The sequence below is a fragment of the Chiroxiphia lanceolata genome, chromosome 11 (genome assembly GCF_009829145.1).
Source record: "Chiroxiphia lanceolata isolate bChiLan1 chromosome 11, bChiLan1.pri, whole genome shotgun sequence".
NCBI lineage: Eukaryota > Metazoa > Chordata > Aves > Passeriformes > Pipridae > Chiroxiphia > Chiroxiphia lanceolata.
This window is the reverse complement of record NC_045647.1, coordinates 7,465,117-7,489,189: the sequence shown is the minus strand read 5'-3', so window position 1 is coordinate 7,489,189 and position 24,073 is coordinate 7,465,117. Positions and strand designations below refer to the sequence as shown.

The window sequence follows — 24,073 nt, the reverse complement described above, 5'->3', positions numbered from 1 at the left end:
CAGACTTCAAGTGGGTTTGTTTCAGATATATGACTTTGACACAAAATTGTTTGCCTCAAATTCTAGTGAAAACTTCACAAATTTATCTGCACCCCGATGCATCTTGTTTACTCCAAGAATACATTTATCTTGTTGTTTTGTTTTGGTTTTGGTTTGCTTATTTGTTTGGGGTTTTTTAGATAGCGATTCAGTTTCAGCAAAACTAATTGACTTATTAAACTTTTGCAGATGGCTGATTCCTTACAGGGCATAAAAGCTTCAGGTATTTTTTAGGCAGATCTCTGACCTACTTACAGCCCAAATCCTATTTGAGCACCGGTGTCCTTCTGGTGGCACAACTGGTTATCAGGGTGGCAGTTAAGTTGAATATGCAAATGTTTGCAGAGTCGGGGCCTAAATCTATTTGATGTTTTACTGTTAAATGGGGTGATGGATTTGTACCCTGAGCCTTTGCTGGGGCAGGAACTCTCTCCATCACAAAATCCTCAGTGTAGTGTTTTAATGTCACAAGGAGCTGGAAACGCTGTCAGTGAGCATGGATGTACACAGGGAACCTCGGCTCCTGCCAGGTTGTGCCACCTAGGATGTACTAGAATCATTAAGGCTCTGCTGGGAAACGAGGCCAGGACAACAGCAAGAGAGAAAACGCTGTTCTGCTGTCAAGGAAATGCTCGAAAAGCAGGAGGGAGCGAGGGCTGGGAGCGCAGAGCTGCAGCCCTGTGGCCGCGGGGGCGGCGGGCGAGTTCGTTCCGGGAGGACGAGAGGGGACGGAAGGACAGGGAGTGGTGGGTGCCATCCCTTAAAATATGAATAGTTTCTGTGCGGGCGGTGAGGAGTCAGTTTGTTTTCTTCTTTCTTTTTTTTTTTTTTTTTAAATTTATTTATTTATTATTTTCCCCGTCTTCCTTCTCCTTCCCGCCCCGAAATAATAATTCTAAAAAATATATATTTTAAAAAATAATACTAATTAAAAAGCAACCCTAAATTAAAAAATAATACTGATTTTAAAAATGATAATAATTAAAAGGAAAAAAAAAAAATTAACGCCGATCCAAAAAGTGTCGGAGCGGCTGCCGGGGGCCGGGGCGGCTCCGCGGGGGCAGCGGGCGGGGGCCGGGGCGGCTCCGCGGGGCGGTGCGGGGGGCGCGGGCCCCGCCCGGCTGCTCCGCCCGGCCTGCGCGGGGGCAGCGCCGCGCATCCCGGCTGGCGGGCGGGAGGCTCCGCTCCGCTCGGCTCCGCGCCGCTCGGCTCCGCTCCGCGGGGCTGCGGCGCCATGGAGGCGGTGGACCAGGTACGCGGAGCCCCGCGGGCGGTGCGGGGTGTGGGAGCGCGGAGCGGGCGCGGTGCTGACCCCTCTCTCTCTCTCTGTCTCTCTCTCTGCCCGCAGCTCGCCTCCGCGGGCACTTTCCGCGTGGTGAAGGAGCCGCTGGCCTTCCTCCGGGTGCTCGAGTGGGTGAGTCCGAGGCGTGGGGGGTGTCGGGGGGGGCTGTCCCCAAAGTGCGCGACCCGCGGAACAGGTGGGAGCTGGGCCGGGCTGGCGACAGGGACGCGGGGGCTGGGGACAGGGACACGGGGCTGGAGACTCGCGTCCTACAGCGCTTGTGGCCGGCGGGGCGGGCTGGGGGCTGGGTTTGTGGGTGCGCCCCCCCCCATCCTTGTGCTGGCTGTAAACGAATTAAAAAAAAAAAAGAAAAGCGAGGAAAATAAAATCCTCATTATGCATTTAGCAAACTTGTCTCTGGGCCGAGCGGGGAAGGAGGCAGATAATTGGTGTGCGGAGCAATGTCACTGTGTGTTGCTCTGATGCTCATTCGTAGTGAAGTCTGCAGGTCAAATGACATCCATCGCCAGTAGGTCTGCGGGAGCAGAGAGCCTCTCTGAACGGAAAGTTCAGAACATGTCATGGAGGATTAATCACATTCCCCTAACGCCGACTGGCTGGGGAATTATGTAAGCCGCGTATTTTGGGGGGCGCGTCCCCGTGCGGGTGCGTTTATCCACATGTTCGCACCCGCCGCGCGCAGCCCGGCCGCGGGGTGCCTGCCAGGGGGTGTTTTGGCGTGCTAGGGGCAGCTGCTCGCCCCAGACCCTGTGCCTGCTCACCAGCAGCAGCTTCTCTTCCCCGCTGGGCTCCTTGAAGCACCGGGTCCCATGGAGCTGGGTGATGGGGTTGTGGTGGAGCCATGGGCCTGAGGTGAGGTGGCCCCACAATGAGGTCACCTGCATGTGGTGCTGGATGGACGGACGAGGTCCCTTTCATTCCTAGCCCAGAGCTCCACAAACCCACATGGTGCTGCTGCTCCTGCTTCGAGGAGAAGTCAGGACATCCGGGGGCTGAACCCCAGGCGCTGATCTGAGGGTGCTTCAGCCACTCTGTGGCACTCACTGCGGGGCAGAAGAATGGGGAGCTAAGCTATTCCTATGGCAAATAGTCACTGGGAGTGTGGTCTTTTGGCTGTCTGCCTGATGAGGCAATGTGTGGTGGAAGTTGGGAAGCAAGCTCTTCCAGGAAGGGCTCTGTGCTGGTGGGCATGGGCTGTGCCCTCAAGGAAGCTGTTGGCCCCGGTCGGTGCATTCGGGACAGTGAGTGGGAACTCTTCTCTTGGCAGTTTCCTGGGTCTGTAACTTCTTCCAACAGCCAAATACAAAAGCTACCTTTGTCATGGTTGGAAGCCACGTGTGGAACTCTTCTGGCTGGTTTAAGTGCACATGGCTTGTCTGTGTACATGTACATGCACACATGGTATGTAAAGAGAGCTCTTCTGACACAGCCAGGGTGTGCCCGTCCTTGGCAATATGGGAATGTGGGACAAGGGTGCAGAGTGTGTTAACATTTGAGATGATGTGGGAAATTACTTTTTCTCCTTTTGACATGTATGTGTACGTAGAATTAAGCATATTTTAGTGTATGATGTTTCAGATTTTTTTTTTTAATATACTTGAAAGGCTTTTTGGATTACGCAAATTCCATCTCTGTTCAATTAATCTTGTTGCTCCCATCTTCTTTCTCTTCTTACCATGCCTCCCAACTGCTATTCCACCTCTCCGTGTCCATCTCTCCCTCAAACTCCTTTTATCAGCCTAATCATAATTTTAAACTTTAAAAGAAGACCAAATGCTCCAACCAATTCTGTGTCCACTTCCATGTCCCCCGGCAGCCTTGCAGACCTCATTGCACTTGGTCAGAACAGTCAAATTACACCCTTTAACACCTCCCACTTGAGTCCTAGATTGCATCTGCAGAGAAATAAAGTTCATAGCCCAGCTGGTGACGCAGCAGTTCTGGGCGTTGGGTGGCTCTCGTGCCTGGGGGGAGGCTCTGTGGTGTTGCAGCACAGATGGCAGAGCTGTGGGGGCTCCTCAGAAAGCCTGGTAGGGTGGAGGTGGTGCAGGCTGAAAATGTCCTCAGCTGGTCCAGGCAGTCCAGCCTTGAATTTGTGCTCTCATTTGGGCGGTTTGGGTTGGCTCACAGTGGTTCTGGGGTGGTGAGCATGTCTTTATTCATAAACTTCTTGTACAGTGATGCTGTTGAAACTTGTGTGTTTGTGAGTGCAAACATTTGCAGGTCTGGAGGCAACTGAGGTGGCTGTAGGTTTCTCAGGTGTGAAACTGTAACTGTTGAAGAATTAATCTGTGTGCAGATGCCAGTTTGCCTGAAGTCTGGCTCAGGCATCATGGATCTCTATCTCGAGCAGCAGGGACCTTATCTGACCTTCTTCAATCTCCTGCTTTGACTGTCACCTAACACCCAGAGAGAAGCTGCTGAGATAAGAATGATTCTTGAATATTCACAGCACTGTAATATGTTTTCATTTGTATTTCCCATGTACTTTGTAATCTTATTTTCAGCCAAGAAATTGCATTTAGAAGCCATTAAGAGGCAACATTGGCTCAAGCCCAGGAAAGGTTAAGAGAAAGAAAAAAGTCCAATGAGTGACTTTCAGCAAGTAAGCAGAAGTTGCATTTTTTTGAACTCTACCTTGGCAATAAAGTTTGTGGATCACAAATCTGAGCTTGGAAAACTACACACAGCTGTACTGGGTCAGCCCTGGGTGTTTCCAGCTTTGAGTCAACTCTGGCTTCATGGCATGTGCTGGGGGCAGGGAAGAGCTGTTTAAAAGCTGTATTTGTTCTTGCTTCTTTTTATTCCCTTGGCTGTTACTCCACAGATCTTTGCATGAGAAGAGTGTTCTTCTGGAGTTTATTTCTCATGATAATCTACTGTGGCACTACAACTAGTAGCAATGTCACAAACACTCTTACAACTTCACTTGAGAAATGATTCTCTTATCCGTGCACCTGACAATAATGAATAAGGAAGGATGAAAGAGAAGAAATATGTTCATTTGTCTCCCTGGATTAATTTCAGTCCTGCAACTCTCTGGATGTGTTTAGACTGTTTTTATTGGGGTCCCCAAAAAGTGAGCAAGACAAAGCAAGTTTGTCACTTTTGGTCTATTTGTTTTGCAGTTGCTGCCTCTCTGGAGCCCTAGGAAAGGAAATTGAGTGAAAAGCAGGGCTCTGCCCTTGCAGTGTGGTGGGTATAGGAACTACCTCGTGTAATCAGGTTGTTACCGGCAAATATATTTTTGTAAAAGTGGAAACTTTGTATCCCTGGGCTGCGGTTTTTAATTACCTCTGTGAACTGCCACAAACAACTTTCTTCCTGCAAACCCAAAGCAACCTGATATTTGTCCTGTTTCCATGTGAAGTAACAGGAGCTGCAGCACTGTCCTTAATGCCTTTCCCTGTATTCCGTCATAAATAGCAAGGATGTAGAAACTCCACCATTTTGCCACTCAGGAGGTGCTGTGATTGCCTTGATGATTATCTACAGGTTAGTGTTTTAAAATACCTTGCAATGAGCTCCCTGCTCCACCAGCTTGCAGCCCTGTCTGGTCTGGTATGGGCAGAACAGAGGGATATTTTTGGCACAAAGGTCATACAGTAACTCTGTCTAAGCCAGTGCTGTTTTTATTTGGGCACATGTGATTCATTTATGTTGCAGGACAGATCTCATGGACACCGTGGGTTTTCTTGATAGGACAACTTGGAAGTGGACATTAGGGTGATCGGTGAAGCCAAATGTGTCTGAGGAATTGTTTTAATTCTTGTGCAGAAAAAAATGCATTCCAGACATTGCATGAGTGGAGTTCATCACTGCTCATGAGTATCTTCATGGGATGTACCACAGAGTTCTGAAGCGTTGCAGGGCCTTTGGACAGCAAACCTCTGGTGGAAATTGCACAAAGGTGGTTTGAAAAAATCTGCGTGTAGTGTACATGGACTGAGCTAACCTTGCTTTGCTTCGTTGCCTTCACGCTGTGATCATTTGACTGGTGAGACAGGAAAAAGGCCAGGCTGCTGCCTGCCTGGCAAGAGTCAAGCTTGCTTTGATTGTATAGATTCTGAAAGGGTTAGCACCCCTTGCCTTGCAAACAGATGCGTATTTGGGAGGCAAAGGGAATCTGAATCTTGAAAGACTGATGATAAGTCTTGTCTTTTGTCGTAGTGCTGATTGCTCATCTGGCCATGGCTGCTTTTGTTGGATTATATTTGCATGCATATGAATGGACATAAGTAGCTGCATGTTTTCAAGTGTGCCCTAGAAAAGCCTAAATATCTTGAGATGCCGAAAATAAATGGAAAAGAAATAAGAAGGTAATGCTTGCATGAAGCATGTGTGATTAGTAGTTTGCTCTGTATAGTTTATTATGGGCCTGAAATATTTTATAGTTGCTTCATAGTCTTCATCACATTTGCTTATGTTTGTTTTTTTGTTTAACCAGAAGGCTGCTGTCTGCTCTGGCATGGGCAGAGACTTTAGGTGATGGAGCAGGGTAACATTGCTGAAGCTTAATGCTCCATGGATGCAGGATGGAAGAGTTGAGTGTTTGATCTTCTCTACCCTCAGATTGAACGAAAAGCCTTCAAAAAAGTAATATTTCTTACTGCCTGCTGATGTTGTTTATACAGTGCCAGGATCAGTTGCTGCATTTGGTGTTCAGACCATCCATCTTGATGTGTAAGATACACAAACATGTTAAAAATGTATTGTCAGTTCTCTGATGCCTGCCTTGGGATACTTAGCTGTTCTTGAAACCTGGTCCCAGTTGCTACCTCAAAAGTCTTGTATATGTAGTGTCAGGTCAATAAACCATGTGCCACTTAATCAAAAAATGTAAATCCATTTCTATGGTATTTTAATATTAGAAAGATAATTACCATGTAACTAACCCTTCTCTGTAAACTGTCATTAATTGGATGATTTCTTATAGGCAACTTAGCATAATGCATGCAAAATACACTGCAGCTCTGTACAGGCAAAAATTGCCACTGTGAACCAATGTGATGTGAGTGTCCAAGAGACCTGAGCCAACAGGCTTCACCAGTCCTTGGCTTTGCATCTGCAACTTCTGAGCACATACCAGGGCATCGGTAATCTGCAGGCAGGGAACTCTGCTGGACAAGTTATTTTTATTAGGAAGAACTGGGAGGTGGGTTTTGCCATTAGACATCAGGCTCTGTCGTGTGTGATAGGAAGGAACTGAAGAGTTTTTGTAGTCTCACTGAAGGCAGATGTGAAAGCCATATGTCACTTTGCCAGTGGGACTGGGGTAAAGGCAGCAGAAGCACTAACAGTGCCTACACGGTGTTATACCTTGTGGTCTGAGAGTTGCAACTTCTGGGAATCTTGTGATTCTGAAACCTCTGGCTTTGATAAACCATATTGTTTTAGATCAAGGTAGCGGAAGAAGGATGCAAGCTCTAAAGACTGAAAAGCCAGAACACAAGTGAAAGAGCAGGAAATCTGTCTTGTGATCCCATGGATTTACACAGTCTGCAGAGAGCTGGCTGCTTTGCTGTTCACATTCATGTTTATCTGCATGCATATCTTCTTGGAAACTGAGAACTGTGCTCATCAAAGTTGCTGTTAAAATGGTACAAATTCTGGTACAGGGAAAGATAAAAGGTCAGCAGTGCCTGACCACATTGCAAATAAATGACATCTTTCATCTGGAAAGTGCCTACCATTTTCCACTTAGGCTTGTGTTTTGGTCATGGAAGAGCTTATTTTAAAAGGTTACCTAACAATTCATTTAAATCCTGATGATTCTGAGGCAGTCCAGAGTGGGACCTGGTATAAAATAGTTATGTAGAATTAGCACATATGGTTGAGAGACAGGGTTCCAGGAGGAAGGACTTTTTGGAGTTATGTGCTGCTGCTGTGGAAATACCTGAGTGAAACTGGGAAAGTCTCATGGTAAGCCATTTCGATGGCTTCCATTATCCAAGTGTGGCTGTTTGAAGCATTAGGAATAGAAGATGAGGAAAGAGACTCATTAATGCTAAATTTGATTATATATGCAAAGCAGGTTTCTATGAAAAGAGGAACAAAAATGATCTGACTTTCAAACTAGCAAGAAGATGTGTGGAGATAGAGGGTTCTACCATTAGACAAACACAGTTAAAGTCTCCTTGACAATTTTTGAGGGCAATGTTTCAGTCATCACTCCTGTAAATCAGCATCTGCATAATTGGAGCCCTGGGTAAAAGCCCTGCATGTTGACATCTCTGGATTCAGATGTTGCAGTCGGGGGAGGACAGGCTTGGAGGTGCTTCTGATAAAACCCTTCCGTCATTTGGATGCTCTGGTCTCTGGCTTAACCAGGATTCATGGCACTCCATGTGATCCCAAAGGGCAGGAGTCCTCCTGGTTGCTTGGTGAAGTTCTCCACTCTGCTCCAGGGAGAGAACCTTCTCCTCACACAGGGGAATGGGAGAGGCAGAAAGCAGGTAATGCTGGGCTCTGCACAGGGCTGGTGGTGGCACCTCTGCAAGCTCAGCTTTCCCCTTGGGCACCAAATAAAAGTGGTTCTGTCTTAGTATGGTCCTGGGGTGCAGTGTGGAAAACAGCACTTAGCTGTCTGTCTGTCTGTCCAGCCCAGCAACTGCCAAAGGGGTCTTCATGGATTTGACTCTCAGGGGGGGATCTACAGAGTGCTGTTAAGCACATTATAGGAAGGACCATACAGTGTGGAGGTGCTGCATTTAAGGTGTTTGTTCAAAGTGGCATATGTGCTGCAAAGTGTGACATAGTTGCTAAGGTGACAGCTTGCTTGCTTTTTGGCAAAAGCAAAAGAATACTGAATATAGGCAAACTGTAAGGTTTTGCTTTAATTTGAGCAGTTTTATCTTCTGGCCATGGTAGAGACTTCTCAGGTTTGTCTTTGGAAGCAGTGTTTTCCCATTCAGAAGACTTCACTTGGTTAGAAAAGCTAATAGTGTTTCCCATTCTTAAGGAAAAGCTTAAATCTCATAAAATGGTGGGGATTCCAATTATTATAACAGTACTATTTATAGCATTGAAAGGCTTTGGTATACAGCATTCATTTAAGTAAGGAAGTATTCTCTAAGGACATTTTGTATAAACAAAAAATATTAGGTATTCCCTCATTAGCAGCCTGTGGATGCAGGCACATCCATGAGCATATGCACCAGAAGATTTTTGCATATAGTATTTGCTTGCATTTGCAAAGTGCTCAAACCTAAGCTGGAATGGACAGTGAGGTGAGAACTCTTGTGGGTCAGGCTCTGAGGTTGGTTGTGATGAGACGGAACAGGGAGTCTTATGTTGGACAGCTCGGGTACTGCTGTGGTGGAATATTTTCATAATGCTGCTAGGGGAGAAGGATCAGCAGAGGATTAGACTGATGTGGCCCCTCAGGAGAGGGGGTTTTCCAGATGAGCAGCCATCTGTGGCATGAAGCAAATGTTATGGACCTCGGTGTGGAGAGCAAAGCAGAAAGGTCTCACAAGACTAATGCCAAATTTGGTCCTTAAAGCAGTGGGGTAAATGCAAGATCCAGGAAAATGGGTCAGAAAAGGCTTAAGTAATATGCTCATTGCCCTTTACTGTTTTACCTATCCTTTGTTTGTGATGTTCTGGTGGGTAGATAAATGTGTTTCCTGAGCAAGCTGTTCTGTCTGTGCCTTTTCCAAAATACCTTAGCATCTGGGAGAAGGCTGTGTTGGAGGCAGAGCCTGTGGGAGCTACTGAGCTAATGCTGTGGGGAGCAGAAAGTGCTACTGCCTGGAGCTTGGGATAAACGCTGGGGCTCCTGTTCCTGGATAAGTCCTGGTGCAGATGTCCAAGCCTCCGTTTGTCAGGGATGGCACAAGGCAGAAGTTAGTGAGGATGTTTTCAGAGTGATCAGAAACCATGACACTCTACACAGGGCACTTTTGCTGGGGGATTGGAAATGCCTCTTTGATAAGAAGAGCCCAGTAAGCATCCTGATCACTGAGATGTACATTGGGAATGTAGTCTCCTGTTTCCCCGTGTTAAGGAAGCAGGAGAAAAGCTGAAGCAGGAAGATTTCAATGAAGTGTTATACATTTTGAGATGAGAGGTGTACAGTCCCAGACCCGCTGTCAGAAATAAATCTGATTTGGCTCTCTTGCAAAAGTCCCGACCTGTCAACTTGATCTTTATTCTGTGAGAAATACCAGAGCCTGCTGCAAACAGCCTGTACTGAATATTCACTTGAAGTACTCAAAAACCTGAAGTATTGAGGGTGAAAGTCTGCCCAGAAGATTTCAAAAAGAATTGTTGCCCAACATGGGCAAGATCATTGATACATCTGGAAGTAATTTATAGTAACACCTCTTCAGTAACCTTTTGAATTTCAAAAAGAAGTTTATTGTGTCAGTCCTTAGTCTTCCCTTTTCCTGATGTTAATGCTCTGCCCGCATGTGTAATTTCTCAGGTGATGCAAATCCAAAGTATCTTTGGCTTGAAGTGATAAGCCTCAGTTCAAATCCTTTGTCACATGCATGTTGGGTGTTTGTATTGGAACCTTATGTTTGACACTGCATTTGACGATCTTCATAATATTAGGTGAAAAGCCTCTGTGATGTCCCAAATAATACTATAGAAGTAGCAAAATCTTCCTTGCTAGGTTCCCAAAAACGAAGGAGACAACTGGCTTCCTGGTTCAGCCTCCCTGAAGTGGGCCCTATTAGGGCCTATGGCTGCCTCAAGCATTCAAATCAAAATACCTCAGGATGCCAGGAAATATCTTACAGTTATTTAACAAGCAAACTTGAGCCTTGCTTGAACTGTTTTCAGAAAATCATCTCCCTAGCTGTGTGCTGGAGGTATGCTTGAAGCAAAATCAGACAAGTCCCCCATCTGTGTGTGAGTCTCAAACCACATCTTTGCTTACCCCTGCTCCTCCCATGCAGAGGCCGCGTTGCACACAAAAACCTATTGCTCTGTATCAGTTTTTTACCCCATTTAAAACAGCCTTTTTATGGAGAGAGGGGTGGCTTGAAGCAGTTGACCATGGCAAGATCACACCCCTATGGGTATCGTTCCCCATTACAGTCCCAGCAGGGAGGTATCTCATGCACAGCCCAGTGGACTTAGGTTTGATACTGAAAATTGGCTTATTATTGCAGAATATGTATATTGCAATACTTATCCTTTGAAGTTGAGACGTTTCTCCAAGTGCTTTTTTAGGGACTGTGCCTGAAAGCCAAAGCAAGCGTGGGATTCCCCCACCGCCAAATCCAGCAGCCGATAAATCCGGCAGAGCTCTCCTGATTGCCATCTCCAAGGGCAGTCAGCATGCTGGAATGGAATTAGGTCCCGGTTTGAAAGAGCACGCCTGCCAAAAAATTAAACAATGGATGCCTTCCTGTTTAATTTTAACATTTTAATTAAATTCTTTGCTGCTCTGTGCCTTTGATCTCGGCGAGCTGATATACGTGGTGTGTGCTGTTGTGTCGTAGCAGCGTTTTGTTCTAATCTTGCATGCGGACACAAAGATGCATTTGAGGATGGGTAAAAGTGCAAAAGCTGCACACTGCCAAGTACCGAGCGCATCGCAAGCTGCCTTTTCCAACTGGTGACCGCAGGCATGTGGACAGGGAGATTACTCACGAGTATGGCTCAGCAGAGCTTCTCTCTGAACATTTTGTCTCCCTCTTTTTAATCTACTTCTGTGAACGGTGCTGCGAGAACAGTTTCCTTGACGGATTTACTCATTGAGAGGGTTGAGGCCAAGAGTGGAGATTTTATTGCAAAACAGATTTAATTTCAAGTGGAATAATTAATAAACTTTGATTCTTCAGTCAGAGAGCAGAAGCAACACTGTATGATGTTGACTGGGCACATCCATCGATTGGTCCCGGCCAAGTGCCTGGTTTGGGAGTGTTTGGCAGCAGCTGCCTTTCTGTGCAGCCAAGCAGCCCCAACACAGCCCATTTCTAAGTGTGTGGAAAAGTCTTCAAATAAGACATGGTTACACATTGTTTCCCCTGTGGTGTTTGTGGCTGGGCTTCTGTGCTGGCAGGAGGAGAGAAGTGAACTGGAAGCACGCAGTGTGTTCACGGCAAGGAACAGTATTAGAGAGAGTTTCCTCATGGATTATAGGCTGGGGCAGATGATTGAGGATCATGTGGAATATTTGTTCTTTGTGATTTGGGCTATACCAAAGATGTCAGAGAAGAATCTGTCATTGCTGCGTCAAAAAGAGTCATTGGTAGAGCTGATTTGGGAAAAGAAATTTCATTTCCTTGGGGGAAAAATAAATTTTAATGTAAATTTTCTTGGAAATCTGGCATCATGGTGAGATCATGAATGAAGAAATATTTGTGCCAGAAACTACAACATTTCAGCAGCAAATATTTCTGTAAAGAAATATTCAGTACAAAAATGGTGGTCAGGTCATATTCTCCTTCTCCTCTGCACAGCCTGCTGTGGTGGCCCAGGCTAACTCTTTCTGCAGGAGTTGATGATGGATCACATCAAGGGGGACCCTGCTGCCCATTGGAATGGTGTAGTCTGGCTGTGGCACCTGATTTCCAGAGCAGGGGCAGCATGAGGGGCCAACCCAAACACCTTGATGGCACAGCAGTGGTGCTTCCAGGGTAGATGTTGCAAGCCCTTAGCAATGGGATTTGCAAAGAAGAGTCAACGTTTTTTGAGATATGACAACTTTTTTTTGAACAAGACAGTGCGTCTAAAATTTAGAAAATTGTTTTGGTGGACAATTGTCATCTGACTTCTCTGTCAATGTGCGCAAGCTGGTGTTGTAGTCTGTGCGTATATTGTGTGCCCTGCCCTTTTTTTGGTGCCAAAGATGGAGTTTTCCAGAGCTGCACTGAGGCAGCACAGTCCACTTAGCAGAGAATCAGCATTCCTAAGCTTCCTTGTTTTGCTGCGTTGGCTCCATGGGCTGCGCGCGGTCCCGCTGCTGCCGTGGCAGCCTGTCACTCGTGGCAGGCAGCTCTGCAGAGAGGGCGCCCGTTCCAGCACAAAATCTGTGCCTGTCCAGATTGTGAGGCCCTGGCAGGCAGCAGGAGCTGGCTTCACGGCGGGCCAACATATGCAGGGGACACTGGCTGTGCCACGGGGCAGAAAGGCTCCTGCCGCCGCCGCGCGCATTACGGCGCTTCCCAGGGAGGGGTGATGCCATGAAAATGAGATCCTTGCCTGCGGTCCTCTGCAGCCAAGTGGTGGTCCCCACTGTGGGAACCAAGTGCTGTCACCAAGTGTTGTCACTGCTATTTCCCCCCCTTTTTTTTTCCATCCTCTTCATCCTGGTTTTCACAGCAGAACAACAGCAACGGTAGAATGAGGCGGGGTTTGGATCTCATGGCAGAACTGATCCAGCACAGACTGTGTTGCTGATGAATGAAACAGAAAAGCTCTTTCTGCCATAGCTCGCCATGGCATAGGTCACTCATTTCTAAAAACAGTTTTCCATCTCTTTGTTTATGTGCTCATTAGTTCTGGCCACCCGTGGGTGCAGCAGTGTTGGTTGTTCATGCAGCTGGAGAGGCTCTGACAGAGCTCATAAATGTTTATTACGCAGTTTAGTCCCCCAAAAGTAGTGACTCAGCAATGATCAGACATCTCTCACGGGACAAACAGTTCCCAGCTATTCACAACTTGCTTTAAAAACCTGCATGTCACTGGGCTGCCAGGAGGCAGGACTTGAGTACCTCACATCTGTATTGCTTCTGCACAGAGAGATTGCTAAGCATGTCCTGGGTGTTAGGACAAGAGTACTCTTGCTTCATTTAAAAGAGTTTTGTTTTGTTTTTTTTTTCCTGGGGATTTTTAAACTCCACCCTGTGATGCGCATTGGGATGCATTCAGCTTTCTCTTCTGAATAGGGCTCCAGATGATGGAAATAAATTATCATAAATTAGAATAGATTGCACTCTTCAGCATCTCTACATCTGTCATTATGTTTCTTTAACAGTTCAGTTTAACATTTATACACACTCTGACAGCAGCTACTGGTGTGTATGCTATAAATATTGGCTTGCAGAAGACATTAATGGAGTTTAGGTAAACGTTTGATGCCGCTGAGATTCTGTTCCATATGGTGGCATGCAGTGAAATCAGATTCAACGTGCCACGTATAGTGCACACATATTCCCTATAGGCTGGCCTCCTGCAATTGCATCAGCTCACTACCCTACCAAGAAAGCACAGGTGCCTTCAAAGAGGAAAGTGAGATTCTTGCGATCTATTCTGGTTTTTACCACCTATATTGTCTGTGATGTTTGAAGCCAATGTGTAGCATGTAGAGATAGAAAGGGCTCATGGAAAAGAGGCATCTCGCAGAAGCAGCAGTCAGGAATTAGGCAACAAGCTGTGGGAACATTATGCTTTGAATGTGTCTAAAGATTTTCTGGACCAGATGCCATTTTGTTAGGCAGAAACTGAGTAACGGGGTAAAAGCTTTGTGCATTGGTTGGTCGCGATTGCTAAACCTGAAATTTATGACTCAACCCCTGGTGCAACTGTCACCAAAACTACACGAGGGAGCGTGGTGTCAAGGTTTGAGGAGTCTGGCTTGCGTCCCTCTGACTCACAGGAGGACAAATAGCTGAGGCCATCATGGCAAGAGGCAGGAAGGAATATATTCTGGTTCTTCTAGTGTTCCTTTCGTAGTTCAACAGAATTTGGATGTCTCCCACAGGTTTGGGGTTTTTTGTTTTGTTGGTTTCTTTCGTTGGTTGGTTTGTTTTCTGTTTGTTTTGTTTTTTTAATTTTGCTAATTGCAACACCTTGATTAGTGTAGCCTGATGATGTGGCTGCCTCCTTTGCAGTATATCTCCAATTTACCCCATTTTCAAGCTATCAGGAGGGTAAGAGGTGGGTTATCTGGCTCAGCACTGCAGAGGGGCAGTTGGGGTAAAGCAGCCCAGTCTCTGCTCCTGATGTGGGGCCCTGGGAATTTATTATTTATCTGGCTCGTGCCGGCCCCGGGGCACATCTGCTGCAAGAGAGGAGCGCGGCTGCTTCGTCTGCCCCTGTGTAATGCAATGTAAGTAATGAAGTAACCGTAATGTACAGACTGACTCAAAGCAGGGCAATCTGAAGAGAAAGTGCTCTTCACACTGTAAATTGCTAAAGGTCTTTATGTTGCCAGTGAATTAAAAATCTTGAGAAGAAAAAACCCTCCAGTGCTGTAAGTTCAAGATGCATCTTTTAAAAGCTGCTGGTGGGGAGGGGAAGAGATAACTTATCTGAATGGAAATGTATTTAAACTCTGTATCTTCTACAGTTCTGGGCTATTGCAAAGAAAGCAGCATATTCCCTGTTGCTTGGAGAGCTGGAGACATTTTTGTGTAGACTGAATGGGTTTCTTTGTTGATGTTACCCCTTTTGATCTTAATCATTAGCCAGGTTTTCAGTGCTTTGCAGGTTATTCTTTTAAAAGAAGAAGTTGCTTCAGATGTTTTGGTGATTCACTCCTGTTTATTCAAACTGGCAGTACAGAGGAGCCTGGTATGCTTGTGTGTCCCATGAGCAACATTGTCTGCAAACCTCTTCCCCCTGGCTGGGCAGAAGCCCCTCTCTTACCATTTCTCAAGTTTCCCGGTTTTATTATTGTTCTGACTGATTGTGTGGTTCTTCTGCCTCAACCTTCCTCTTCTTTCTTGTTCCTGCATAAAAAAATGTTTCACAAAACCATTATCAAACTCCTTCTGCCCAGAGCAAAATCTTGCCCATGATTTTCAATTGAACAGTTAGTTGTGTCCGAGCTCGAGGCTGGCATTTAGGTCTCTTGAATGATGCTTTAAAGAAACTAAACTGTATTTAAAGAAAGGCAGCTTTTACATTGGCCTGATGTTAAAGACATTTTAGCCCAGCCAACAAGATTTCATGGTGAGCCTTGCTCCGGCAAGGAGCCCTTCAGCCTTCTCCAAGCTGAAAGAGAAGATGGACTCTGGGGAGCAGTTTCAAAGCGTTAAAACTCTTTTATCATTATTTGTTGTGATTTTTTTCTGCATCTTTTGACTCTTCGAGGCCTGGATAATTCAGACCTGCACAGTCTGGGTGCAGCTACCACAGGCAGGGGTTTCTCCATGGTGCCCTCATATAAGCCTCTGAATTTGGGAAGGAATGTGCAGCGAGAGGAAATTCATGTAAACAATATGCATTGGATCACTTGTCATGAGAATATCTTCTTGAATTGTGTATTTGATTAGTTGCTGTTTTTTTAAATTTAGCTCTCATCTGCACTGTAAAGGTACTTTTGGCTGGAGGGAAGAGAAAGGGGCCCTTATTGTGCGTGGGTTTATCTACTTGTTTTCAAATATACATGACATTCTCATATAGGAAATGGGTCTATGTAGTTCTTCATCATTAAACCCTTTAGCTTTCACATATGGCTGACATTCCTAAATTCCAAAGTATTTCTTTTAGGCTTTCTGTCCACATCATAAACCTGGACATGACCCATTCCTAGTTCCTGCTGTCACCTGTCCCTGGCTGAAGGGCCCTTCGGGGTAGGACAGGAGAAAAGTCATACTTTTTGCACTTCAATCAGTGCTGGATCTCAGTTTAAAAATATCACAAGTGAAAAACATGGATATGAGTCATACAGAAAACACCCTTCATTTCTCAGGGAGTAAAAATATCAGAAAAACACATTCTTCAGATGTTTCCTCCTGTTGAGAGGTAGCCACATCTAAGAATTCTGTTTGAAGTGTTCAATCATAAACATTGGTTTCCTGCTGTCAGGGTGACCACTGGATACAGGAGACGCCTATTAAATGTTAACAGCTAGTACTCTGCCAGAGCTACATCAGTCCTCAGGGTCTGGCTGAGTTTTACATGAAGAGAAGATGGAGAATGCTGTGACTTCACTTCTTGGGTCAGGATACTCCAGTGATAACATTCTGCAGTAAATGCCTCACTTCTGGAAAGTTCAGTGCTCACTTTGGACCTAAATGCTCATCCACATCTAACACATCTGGTGTCATATTCCAGGACAGCATATCTTCATGCTTTTGGGGGAGTGATCTCTTTCTTATCAGTCATTGGCTTTGCCCCTCAGGGGCTGGGATACCATAATTTTGTATCATTTGGCTTAGTGGTATATTTGAAGCAAGCATGTTTTAAAATGCATATGCATTTCCCTGTGTTTTTACAAGATTAATATTTGAAAGGCTATTTAATACAAAAAGGCTGAAAATTATTTAAATCTGAGACATGCTGGAGAGATCAGAGAATTCTTATCAACTGTTGAATTAGTAATGTTGAATTAGACATAAGAAAATCCTTTTCAGTTTAAGTGGCTTTTCTCATAACTTTTTACATGTTTAATGTCTTCATTCATCCTAATAGTTGTTCCAGTTTCTGCTCTCCTTGAGTATCCATGCAGATGTGCACAATGCACAGAGTTCAGGCCCTGATCCATTTAGCCTAGCTGTACATCTCTGAGAACCATCAGGGACACCTCAAACCACTTATCTCAGGGGGTCATTTTCCCTCTGTGGATGCAAAGATTGAGCCCTTCATGAATAATTTCATACTTGTATTTGAAAAACCTGGTTCTGCTGCTGTCTGAGAGAGTGGAGATCGTGAGTACTCTTCAGTTTAGACGCTTCAGCATTATCTTCCAAGAATATTAAACCTAAAAATTTGAACTGGAAATAACATTTGCATAGTATTTTGTAAGGATGCTACCACGAGACTCTACAAGGGGAATTACAAACATTGCCTCTGTTTTCTTCATAACTCTTGGAGTGGGTCAGCCTCTCTCCAGTCTCCCTTGATAATGAGCTGCTGTGAGAGCTTAGCAGAGCAATGTGTGTCCTGGTCGCACCAGATGGATCTCATTTGTGTTGCTGTTCATGGCCATGATAGGCAGCAAATGGAGTGGAGCCTGAGGCAGCACTTTGCTGCCTGAAGTTGATGCCTGATGAATAACAGAGATAAATAAGGTGAGAGCCTGCCTTTGCTTTTCCCTTTGAGCGTGCACGTAAGTTAGGTGGCCCATGTTTGAAGAGACAATGTGAAATGAGCTTTCAAATATTTCCTTGAACTTGTCTTAATTATTTCATTATAATGGTAAGGAACAAAGCAGAAGAATCAATATGCCTAATTATTACATCTAAATGCAAGAGAAATTAGTCAGTGAACTTTCCCTTCTCTGGGGAGGATTAATCTTCCTATGCTCTATTTCAAATGTCTTCCAGAAAAATGAAAGGCTTATCACCTAGGAAACACGCGGTCCTAATCGCCCAGGTCTGGCTCTTGGATTTACTGACGGTGAGGGGACTTTTGGTTGATCTTCTGAAGCACAAAATTAGATTGTTTTGCTTGTGTTTAAACGTCGTAGTTGAGTTTTGTAGTTGGGTGATTTGAATGACAAACACAATTGGGGCATGAGCCTTGTGTCATCCCCAATACCACCCAATTGGCTGGTGCTGGATGAGAGGTGGAGACCTTCTCAACACCAGGCAGTGCCATGTGGAGGGGATGGGTTGGATCCTAATGCAGTGCTGTCAGTGGGGCAGTGCTAATTAGCTCAGGTTCTCAGCAATTAAGTGCTGTATTGATGAGTATAATGCTTACAGAGCTGTCTTGTTGCCTTTTTGATAGCTGTGTGAGACACTGAGAAGATGACATTTTGCTGTGGCCTGGTGGCACGCAGCCACAAGATGATTACAGGTGATCCCGGTGGGACTTGATTCTTCACCCTTGAATTAGTCACTGAATTGAAATGTAAATATTTCCTGCATACAAGGTTTTGTATGGCAATAAATTCTGGTTCTAGCTCCTTGCTGCTGTTTTGCACCAGGCCAATATCTCGTGATACTTTCTACTGTACAATTTCAAGTTGTGGCACAGATGTAAGATGATTTCAGATGAAGTGTTATATGAATAAATTCATCTTCACGTAAAATGTGTTTAACCCCCACCCGCCATAAGTCTGACTTTCTGTAGATGTTGTCATTTGTTGTCATGTGTCATCCTGGTGGAAATCCAAGTCTGGAAGCACTAAGATGTGCTTCCCTAGAATAATTTCACATTTTTGCACAGTCAGATCATGTGTAGCAATAGAAGGGTTAAGTTTATTCCTCGCCTGCAAACCCAACTTAGTGTAAAGAAGACTGAGAAGCTAAAATATGAATTCTAAATAAAAGAAAAAAGGACTGTTTCTTTGCATGGCACTGGGGAAATCAGCCTTACAGTTCACAAACTGAGATGACAGCTTGCTGTAGGGAAAACTTCAGTCCATCATTATTTTGTATTTTTGGGTTGCTTTACTCATGGCAGTTTATTAATTAGTTTCTATTTTGCACTCTTTCTTAAAAGACAAAGATTTCAACTCATTATGTATCACCCTTGTACCTTTCTTCCTTCCCAAATTACTTTGCATCATGGTCAGTTCCCATCTTCCCTGGCTGTTGAGTTGATTAACTGGGTGATGCGGACTGGAGGGCATGGGACGGGCCACTGATGCACCACCTGATTATGTGGTCATGGAAACCCCTGGAGGTAAGACCTCTGTTATCAAAATAAATTGGGATTTTCTGCCAACTAATGGTTGGCGAAGCTTGCACTAATGCTAGATTCTGCTGGATGATGCACTATGGAAGCCAATTAGCCTTTGCTGATAAGCTAGGCTTTGATTAAGCTCTTTTAGGCTTTCTCATCACAAGAAACATGTACTACTCATTGAACATGCAAATGTATTTGCAGTGTGTAATTACAAAATTTTCTAAAGGAGCGACCTATTTTAAACAGGGCTTTTGTTTCACTCTTATTCCTTCATTGCACTTACCAACTCAGTCACACAGTCTAATTCAGCAAACATAATTGACTGGTTTTAGGAGTTAAAATATCCTGTTGTTGAATGTTTTATGCTTCAAATACCGATTATAATGAAGACCGCTGCGGTGGGTACGTAGGCTCTCTGCAGCCACTCTGAGAGCTTGCCCTTTGCAGTGAGCCTTTGGGACACAAAGGGCTGGCAGTGCTGGGATCTGCAGCTCCAGCCAATTTAAAAGTGATCTTGTCCTAATAATGCTGAGAACAAACTGTCTTTCAGGAGCCATAGGAAGGTATAACTTACCCTGCTGAACGTGCAGCTCATTGCACTTGATGGGAATTCACTTATTGATCCAATTAGCTCCTGATCCATTTGCAAGGTGATTGTTATAATTAAAATTGATTATGGATGCGTATCGTGTCTTTTATCTTTGATGCTGGCGATTTGGATATTATGGCCTGCCTTCTGTAGCTGATAATGGATTGTGAAGAGCATCAAGGAGTTAACGTATGTTCACACTCCTCAGGGATACATTTTCTGTGTTACATTCTCATTTGTGGTGTTGTTAACTGAGTGACAGTATCACGTTGCTTACCCGGTCATACATATTTTGATAGCTTTAGTCACTTTGTCTAAGAGATTGTGTGAGTTCGTGTATCTGCCTCTATCCATAGCATGGTGCTTTAGAAAAAAGCCTAGGATATGGATATTTTTTTTCCAGGTCTAATTCATAGTTACAGTCCTGGAGTGTGACAAAGACTTTCCTATGGCTAGATGCATATAATTCCCAGTTGTGGTACCTTTAGTGTATTGCATGCCTAAGAACATGGAAATCAGTTATATTCTGTGTTTATTCTGATGGGATCGAAGTTTGGCATAGTTAGCATTTTCTGATTGAAAAGCCTGGAAGAATTCTAAGATCAGAGTGGTAGAAAGACACAGAGAAATGGGCAGTGTAATGCCCCATCTACACTTTCCCTGTTGTACATCTCATCTCCTGTGGTGTGGCTGCAGACTCAGAGGGGAGGAAAGGCAGGAACAGAGCTAGTTCCAGATTCACCATCTCCTGCACTTTTTCTCCCCCAGTCTCCCAGTGCTGCACTGACATCTGGGGTAGGGATCTGTCCCTGCTGTCACAGACCCTCTGAGATGGGTACCAGGGTTGGGGAGTTTTGTGTCTGTTTGGGGTTTTCTTTAGGCTGGAGGAAACCAAGGGTTTGATCCTTGCAGAAACCTGTGGTTGAGAGTCCTGCAGGACTAATGCTGTGATACAGGTTTTGCCCCTTTTGCAGGCTATGACTGATGATTTCAGCTCCCCATACCTTAGCTAGTGGGTTCAAGAAATACTTCAGGTGAAGAGTGCGGTCATCTTTCACTTGTGAGGTGTTGCTTGCCCAGTCTCTGCCCTCTTGCTAAGCCATCTCTCTCTGCCTCTCTGCTCCTCACACAGATACTCCCAGGGTTTCAGCTAATGACCACAGAGCACACTTCTCTTCTCTCTCTGAACTCACATGTCTATCTTCTTCCAAATTAGCAGTTTTCACGTGTCCCACTGGACATCTGGCCTAAAATAGCCTGAACACTTCCATTGTTTTATGGTCATCACCAGCTTTCATGCCTGTTTGCAGGCTCTGGTGAGGCCACAGGCTGAACACACGCACCACTGCAGCCTTTATTTAAATTAAATTCCATCTATGTTGCATCGAAAGGTTCCAGGACTGATGTTTGAGTGCAAATATCTGAATTATAAATTAAATTCTACAGCATTTAGGCTTAAGAAGAATTTTTATGAAATCTTAAGAATTGTAATTCTTTCTCATTCTATCAATAGTAACTGCTAACTTGAGCATATGATGCAAAAGGCACTGAGGCAAAGCATTCACTTAGAGACAGCACAAGTGCCTTTTTCATCTGAGGCAAATTAGCAAAAAAAGGAGACAACTTCCAGCAAACTGTGGCTTCCGATCCACAAGCTGATAAAATCTGCATATTAGTCACAAGTTATTTTTCCAGATTTCTAGTTCATTCTTTTTTCTTTCTTAAAGATGCTGAAATTCACTTTCAGGCCTTTCAGTCTCTGTTTCATAACTAGTATACTTAGTGGGGAGGGGAAGAAACAGAATCATCACCACCACTGTTATTATAGCTCACATCTGGCAGATTTGATTTGGTTTTGTCTCAACCAGCAAAGATTCCAAGTTGGTTTTTACTCAGGAGTAAATCTAAGGAAGAATGCATTCTTTATTGTGACCATGTTCTGTAAAAATGGGATTTTTCCCAAAGAGAAGGTGTTATTTTATGATAAAATACCCCCATGTGATTGAATTATTAAATCCAAACCCTTCCAGTTATTTTTAAGTCCAAGCCCTTCATTACATGGGTTTTGTGCTCAGCATCCCAGCATGTCTCCTGTTTGCACACTGGACTTTTTAAAATCTGAGATAGATGTGCACATTTTATGCCTGTGTGGAAGCGTGAAGCCATTCTGAGTGTTTTCAGTAGTGGATGTGTGTCTGTCCAGGGCTTGTCCCATACTGAATTAATTGCTATGAGGATTAATGGCACTTCACTGGTTTCACTTGCCTATCAAGGGGTTTAAGAGCCATGAGCTTTTCCCAAATATAGGAGACATCCCTGGCTTGGGGAAGGGGTAACATCAGTTGCCTCATTTTGTAACAGTGAAATCAAAGGCTCGAGGAAGTGGTTTCTCATCAGAAAAGATGGTCCCTTTGTAGCAGCAATGTCATCAGAGAATCAGCTTTTCTGCCAGAAATAGCAACCACTGGCTACAGCATGGGCATTGCTGCTTAGGATAATTTGTAAGAGTATTTGGCTGCAAAGCTGGGCTTTTTACAACTTTGTACCATTATAGTGACGGAGGACATTTTTTGATCTTCACTTCAGTCACAGGAGGTGTTTTCTGCACTTTTTTGGCATGTGGTAGTTTGTGTAAGAGATGCTGAGCCTGAGTTTCTGTGCATCATCACTTCTGGAAAAGCGTTGTTGTTCTCAGTGTTGTCCGTAGAGCAGCTGGCACAATCAGAGCAAGTACCATAAAATGGGTTGGCTCTCATGGTTTCTAATGCTCCTCGAGTTTGCTGCTGCCTGTTGTCAGTGTATTCAAATTAGTGGTTGGCTTTTACTGTGTTTTCTATCCTAAATTTAAATTTTATTCACTTTTATGAAGGGATGCACAAGTGGGGGGAGTGCATCAGAGGTTATCAGAGAACATACACAGAATTTGCAGACTGGGAATACTGACCTGCAAGCAGAAGGCAGCAAGGGCCAGTTTAATATGTACAGCACATGGTTCCAGTTTAGTTTGGTCGTTTTGGCAGAATACTGTTCCGCTGTATTATGCATTATTATTCCAGTCAAGAAATCATCCATACTCATGCTTTTCACTGGCTGATTGTCTTCTTTGCACACCTCTCTTGCCCCATTTTCCCTGCTCTCAGCCTGATCATTGCCTAGAGATGTACATACATTGGTCCATCACTCATGAGGAGGATATTTTTGGTTGAAAGAAGTCTTCTCAAAAGGGCTAACGTAGTGTTCATATTTTATTCTTCCAATCTAGTCAGACTGATGTAAGAATTGAAGTGAATCTGCACATTTAGATATAGCAAAGACTGTTTTTATCCCTGATGAAATACTAAAACGCCATTAAAGCAGAATGTTTGCAGTAATTTTCTGTGTATGAATGCATAAAGGCCATAAAGAGAAGTGAACCTTATCGATTTGATGGCACTTATTATCCTAGAGCTATTTTTTCACAGGGTCCTTCTACCACAGTTCTAGATTTTTTTATTTTCTCTTAAAATTTGCCCTGACATGTTTATGTTTTGGAGGAATTTTCCCTCTGCAAGATGAAACACCATCCTGTCATCTAACTTATTTCTCTGTTTTTTTACTTGTGGCAAACTCTTGGAAGTTAAATGCTGAATTCATGGTGGGCTCGAAGGGATGCATGATTGCATTAACCATTATGCACTGTTCAGTACTGAAAATGTCTTCTGTTTATCTTCTGTTAAGACAAACTAATTGATTAATCCATTTAAGAGTTTTACCTCTCAAGTGACATGTCATTAATAAAGACAGTGTTTTCTAACAGATATAGCATTTTGTCTATTATTATTATTATTTTCAGTATGACCATGCTGGTTTTGTCTGTTGATAGGCTGAGCAAGTAACAATGTTCTGCAGTGTTACAACACTATCTCTAATGCTCTGGGAGTATAAATTGTGACTGTTATTGTTGCATGGTGTATGGGCAATTTCCATACCCCAAGATTCCACTTTCCTTAAAAGGCTGATATAGGTAACACATCTTGTGGTTGAAGGAGGATTTCAGGAAAAACAAATGCAAAGACATGTTTTAGAGAAGCACCCATGCTGGAGGAGTTGGCCTAAACAAGTAGGCTGAACTAACACCTAAGTGTCTGCACCTGAAAAATCCATGTGGGAATCCTGCTGGGCTGGGTTCTGATTCTCTCTGAGTCATTCCTACTAGGTGGCATCACCACAGATTGCCATGACTATCTCCCTGACTTTGCAGCAAATCTGTCACTGGCAATGGATAAAAGTTGATCTTTTTTTCCCATTATTGTGGTAAGATGTTTGCAGCCATGGCTCTGGATGCATCCAAGGGAGAGAAGGAGGGCCTGTGTGTGTGTGCCCAGCGTGCAGCTGGGCTGGTACCCATCACCTGGGCAGGATACGTGCTGCTTTCTGGAGCAGTTGCAGCTGGGATACTGTCGTGTTGATGCTACACTATTTAGATCTCTGGAAAAGATTTGGTTGCCATAACAGTTGGATTTCCTACAAAAATAAACCTGAAGGGGTTTGGATGATGTGAGAAGCTTAAGACGTGGTTCACAGGGGAGCGTCTCCTCTGAATCTGAGCAAAGGAGGTGAGATAGTCTGATTGGGTGGTGATTTTGGATAACAAGCTTTTGGCATGTGCCCTTCTCCTTCAT

The 24,073-nt window shown here is 44.3% G+C and overlaps 1 protein-coding gene across 1 annotated transcript in view; it reads left to right on the top strand.

Moving 5' to 3' along the window:
- The first annotated feature begins 1,177 nt into the window (after nt 1–1,177).
- SYNPR (synaptoporin) overlaps nt 1,178–24,073 on the top strand; it is a 103,063-nt gene continuing 80,167 nt past the window's right edge. The window contains exons 1-2 of the mRNA XM_032699283.1: nt 1,178–1,291; nt 1,388–1,453. Coding sequence (XP_032555174.1) covers nt 1,274–1,291; nt 1,388–1,453 — 84 coding nt within the window. The 5' untranslated portion in view covers nt 1,178–1,273. The remainder of the gene's footprint in view (nt 1,292–1,387; nt 1,454–24,073) is intronic.